Source organism: Belonocnema kinseyi, chromosome 1 (assembly GCF_010883055.1).
Source record: "Belonocnema kinseyi isolate 2016_QV_RU_SX_M_011 chromosome 1, B_treatae_v1, whole genome shotgun sequence".
NCBI classification, from domain to species: domain Eukaryota; kingdom Metazoa; phylum Arthropoda; class Insecta; order Hymenoptera; family Cynipidae; genus Belonocnema; species Belonocnema kinseyi.
In genome coordinates this window covers 175,247,775-175,253,335 of record NC_046657.1, presented here as the reverse complement: position 1 = coordinate 175,253,335, position 5,561 = coordinate 175,247,775, and the positions used below count along the sequence as shown (strand labels likewise).

At 36.8% G+C, this 5,561-nt stretch overlaps 1 protein-coding gene across 3 annotated transcripts in view; it reads right to left on the bottom strand.

Annotated features, from left to right (window-relative positions):
• The window catches only part of LOC117167941 (ubiquitin carboxyl-terminal hydrolase 30 homolog), a 100,714-nt gene that overhangs the window by 66,270 nt on the left and 28,883 nt on the right, over positions 1-5,561 (bottom strand). For all 3 annotated transcript variants that reach the window (XM_033353201.1, XM_033353208.1, XM_033353217.1), the window contains one exon: positions 4,084-4,242. In XM_033353201.1, the coding sequence (XP_033209092.1) occupies positions 4,084-4,242 (159 nt within the window). The remainder of the gene's footprint in view (positions 1-4,083; positions 4,243-5,561) is intronic.

Here is a 5,561-nt window from a genome sequence, read left to right as displayed (position 1 = left end):
TGACCTATCGATGGCCTGGATTGATTATCGGAAAGCTTTCGATTCGACCTCCCATAGACTTATCATCTGTCTTTTGGAAATCTTAAAGGTTCATTCGCAAATTGATGCTGCTTTGGTGTCTTTCAGGGCGACACCATGAGCCCACTCCTCTTTTGCCTTACATTATTGCCACTATCTCTAGCACTTCGCCATTCCGACGGGTACTTGTGCGCCAAACCTGCAGATCGAAAGTACAAGGTCACTCTAGTATTTTACATAGACGATCTTAAGATCTATGCTAAAAACAAAGAGCAACTACATCTAGCTCTAGGGATTGTCCAACGATATACTATGAAAATTGGAATGGAATTTGGGTTAGAAAAATGCGCCAAGGTTTATTTGAAGCGACGAAAACTTAATGGCATCCCTGAAAATCCTGAGCTCGTTGATAGAAGCGCTATACGACACCTTTGCTCTGGAGAGACTTATACATACCTGGGCGTGCCACAGAGCGGCATTCAGGATGTGACATATATAAAGGATACTCTCCGAAGCAGATGCAAACGTCTCATCCGACAGATTTGGTCTTCCGAACTGTCGACGAGGAATAAAGTATCTGCAACGAACATGCTTGCCATCCCGGTAGTACTCTATTCATTTGCAGTAGTTCCATGGACGAAGAACGAGCTCAGATCCCTTGATATCGGGACAAGAAAGGTTATGCACATGAACAAAAGCATGCATCTTAAGTCTTCCGTTCCGCGACTGTACATCTCACGCCGTCAAGGTAGTCGCGGAATATTGAATCTTGAATGTCTTCACAACAGGAATATTCTGGGTACAGCACATAGAGTTGCAAATGGAAGAGACCCTCTGCTTAAAATGGTCAGGAATCACGAAAAAGTGGGCAAAGGAGCGTTTCTGTACAAAGCAGCGGAGGAGGCTGCTGAAACACTCGGACTTGACTTCAGTATTAGGGGTGAGCAAAATGCATCAAATCTTATCTATCTCGAGTACTCACTCCTGAAAGCCCGGATTCAGAAAGCACAAGAGAAAAACTTTCGTGAACAGCTCCTCGATAAGAGGATGCTCGGTATCTTCCACAGAAATATGAAGGATCAGTCAATGTCTTGTGAGCTAACGTTTGCTTTCCTTAAATCGCCCGGATTGAAGTCTGGTACGGAGGGTTTCATTTTTGCATGACAAGACGGTGTCATTTCCACCTTAACATACCGTCGCCACATTTTGAGCCAAGACGTTCCTCATGATAGCTGCAGGGCGTGCCATGCACACCCCGAGCATTTAGCTCACATACTATCCAGTTGTCCAACTCACGCGGGAACGACCTACATTCAAAGGCACAATGCGGTACTAAGAGTTCTTTATTACCATCTCTGTCACTCTTACGGCATCAACCTTAATATCGCTCCTCTAAATGCTCCTAGGGAAATCGAGTCAATTGTCAATAATGGGAAGTGCCGCATATACTGGAACTTTATATTCTCTACAATTGTTTCTGTTGCTCACTCGAGGCCTGACATGGATCTTCCTGACTTCGAGAGGCGAACCATGTTCGTAATCGAATTTTCGGCACCAGCTGACAAAAACATCATAACCAAGGAGAATGAAAAGAAAGAGAGGTATCGAGACCTTATAAGGGAGTTGCAGCGATTATACCCGGAATATTCTGTTAAACTAATCGTCCTTATCCTCGGCGCTCTTGGAGGTGCCAAGCTTTCACTTGGTAATGGCCTAAAAAGCATCCCTGCGTGTCAACAATATGCTAAAACACTTGCGGGAAAAATGCAGAAGGCGGTAGTCCTTGGGTCGCTCCGTGTTCTTAGGGTGCACGAGGCTTTTGCTGGATCGTCGTCTGGATTCCTGTACAGACTGTAACCACTTATCTCGCGGTCGTGAGACGTGGTTGTGGCTGAAATTTTACCGCGATTTCGCTGGGAGCGGGTGCAATTTTCCAGATTAACACCCGCTCCGGGCGAAATCCTGCGGTTGTCCTTATGACAATTTTTTTATTTTTTATTTATTTTTTTATATTTATATTTTTATTTTTTATATTAATTTATTTTTAATATAATAATAAGTGAATGCCGAGGTTTCAACTTTTTTTAAGTCATTAGGCCTACTTTCAGTTCGTCGCTCATTCTGAAGTCGTTCGCTTTTTGCTTTAAAAAGTGACAGTCGTTCATCATGCAGCATTCACTCATTATTCCCATCGACGACGTTATGTTTGTCTGTCATTTCTTTTGTGAAATGTCTTTGAAAAAGTGATTTCTTAGTCAAGTTCAAATCTTCTACGCTTAGCGTTTGCCCGTTCTGAGAAGCGCGCTATATGAGTTTTTTTTTATTTTTAAGAAATTTTTAACAAAGAAAGTTTATTAGGTTTCGCAAGGATGAAGATTTTTCGAAACTTTGGTTAAAAGTGATGAAATAGCACTTCTGAGAGGAATATAAAAGGATATCTTTTGTCGTCCGAATATGTATTTTATTATTTGAACCTTGGAGACGAATTTTTCAAATAGAAATTCCGCTAAATTTTGTAATACTCAGTTTTTTTGTTAGTTTTGTTACAAGTAATATAACAGAAATTCTGAGAAGAATCGAAAAGTGTGACTTTTGTTATTACAAAAGATGTTGTGTTATTTTGATCTTGTTAATGAATTTTTCAGAAAGAAAGTTTGCTAGATTTCGTAAATCTTCAGTCGTTTGTTACTTTTGTTACAAGTTATGTGACAGAAACTCTGAGAGGAAGATAAAAGGGTTGAATTTTGGTGTTTCAGTTTTTTTATTCAAATCTTGGTAATAGTTTTTCCAGAACGTAAATTTGCTAGGTTTCGTAAATGTTCAGTTTTTTTATTTTCGTTGCAAGTTATGTAACATTAATTTCGGAGAGTAATCGCCGCACGTGATTTTTCTTCTTTAAAAATGTGTTTTTTACATAAGTCTTGGTAATGAATTTTCCAAAAAGTAATTTTTCTGGGTTTCTTAATTGTTGAGATATTTTGTTAGTTTTGTTAAAAGTTATGTAACAGAAACTTCTGAGAGTGATCAAAGAGGGTGACTTGTATTGTTGAAAATTGTGTTTTGTTATTCAAATCTTCGTAATAAATTTTCAAAAATAAATTTTTCTAGGTTTCGTAAACGCTCAGGTTTTTTCTTTGCTTTGTCACAAGTTATGTGACAGAAATTCGGCGAGAAATCGAGAAGGGCGACTTCTGTTGTTGGAAAATAATTTTTGTTATTCAAATGTTATTAACAAATTTTCAAAGAAGTAAGTTTGCTGGGTTTATCGAATGTAATAAACTTTAGAGAGAAGGATTCAAAGCTCTTAAAATTTTTGGAAGTCTGAACTTGAATTTTGCAATAAAAAATGGAAGAGCGACAACTCAAAGGGGAATTACCTAATACGAAAACTGAAGTGTGTCGCCGAAAATCAAACACAATCTTAACGTTTGAGACACGTACAAGTAGTCGGTAAAGTTCACTCCTCCATGGTTGATTAGACCTAATTTTGAAGCTTTTTGTGCCCAAACTAAGCTTCGTACAACTTTTCCCTACAAGATTTTTTTGTTCATTTTTGTGTGCACTAATACATAGTATAAGGGGTGGTATAGTTACTGAGACACCCTGCATAAAATCTAGATGCATTAATATTTTCCAGTTTCAAGGTTCGATTTTGGTTTAAACCTAATAAATACCAACTGGAGCAGCTTATCGTGTAATTGTTATGCTTAGGAACTACAAAACTACATCGAACAAATGTTTGAAATACTCTTGAGTGTTGCAGTATACGATCGCACATAAAAAAGACTTAGTTTTGCTAAATCATAATTTAAGTACACCTTAAATTAAATAAACCTTTTTTCTTAGCTTGTTAAATTAAAGCCTATTTCTGGTCTTAAAAAAAGATCCAGTTGACTTAAAATATGGTTCTCTTTTTTTATATATAAAACTCACACTTTTTGATTTACGTTGGTGAGAAAGCCAACACCTCTCGATTGTCGGGCTACTGGTTTAGAGGTCCGTAAGCATCAATATTCTCAATTAATATACTATAAGTGTAAAAAATATGTAAATAAAAATACTTACGATCTAATACTGATATAAGACTAGTCGTGAAAAAGCATTTTTTTCCTTTCTCGCTATGTTTCTGAAGCCATACTGTGAATGTTGGACAAGCTGCTAATGCTTGTAATAGAGAATTTAAAAAGCACGTATACTCCAAATTTGTTACTCCGATAACTTGACCTAAAAAAAATGAGTCCACTTAATAAACGTAAATATAAGGGCTCTAAATTTATGTATTTAAAATAATGTGCACGAAAATTTTGTAACCAATGAATAATACGCTGCCTATTGTTTTCGTTGAGTTTGAAATCTGACAAGTTGGGGGGTTCAATCATTATGTAACGTTATTTATGAAGGGGTAGGATTGAAACTTCCAGACTTGACATGGTAAAGGGAAAAGAGGGGGAGGGGGGGGGATGCGTCAATTTCAAACTTTAATTTTTGCTTTTGTTTTGATGCAATTACATGTGATTGAAAAATGGTGTGCACTGCATTAATGTCTCTTATTTCCTTCCTGATCTCTCGGCAAACATGCATACCTTAATTTTTTACAAATGTATACTAAAGTATCTTCATTAATGTATTTTGTCAAATTCCATTTAAATCCAACATTCTAGATGGAAAGGCAGAGAGCAATATACTAACACATACTTTTCGGCGTGGAGAAAGGTAACATTTTCGGCAACACAAACGTTGAAAATAATGTTTGGATTACATTTTTCAAACATTGTTCGTACTTTGTTCATGCATAATAGTAGATAATACATCTAGGCAGTAAACACTAATTTACTTAAATCATAATTTTTCAATAATTACACAGGCACATAAAAAAAGTGGTCTGTCCGGTAGACTACACTACCACATCTATATGTTTTTGGAGTCGCTGATTTCGAATCCGGGGTCCAAATAACCCAATCAGGTCATAGTTTCCCAAAAAACGCAAAAAGAGACGTAAAAACGACGAAAACAGCGTTTTTTCGTGTATATTTTGTATAAAAACAAAATATTTTCATGTCCGGTCGACTTTACAACCATATCTATATGTCTTTTGGGTCGCTGATTTCGAATCCGAGATTCAAATAACCCAATCAGGTAATAGTTTCCCAAAAAATGCAAAAAGAGACGTAAAAATGACGAAAACAGCGTTTTTCGTATATATTTTGTATAAAAACAAAAGATTTTTAAGTCCGGTCGACTTTACAACCATATCTATATGTTTTTTGGGTCACTGAATCTGAATCCGGGGTTCAAATAACCCAATCAGGTCATAGTTTCCCAAGAAATGCAAAAAGAGACGTAAAAATGACGTAAACAGCGTTTTTTCTTGTATATTTTGTATAAAATTAAAAGAGTTTCATGTCCGGACGACTTTACAACCATATCTTTATATCTTTTGTGTCGCTCAATCTGAATCTGGGGTTCCAATAGTCCCATCTGGGTGTTCCATGAGCATGATTCCCCTTGCCTGAAATTGTAGGATCTAAGAAAAATAAAACACT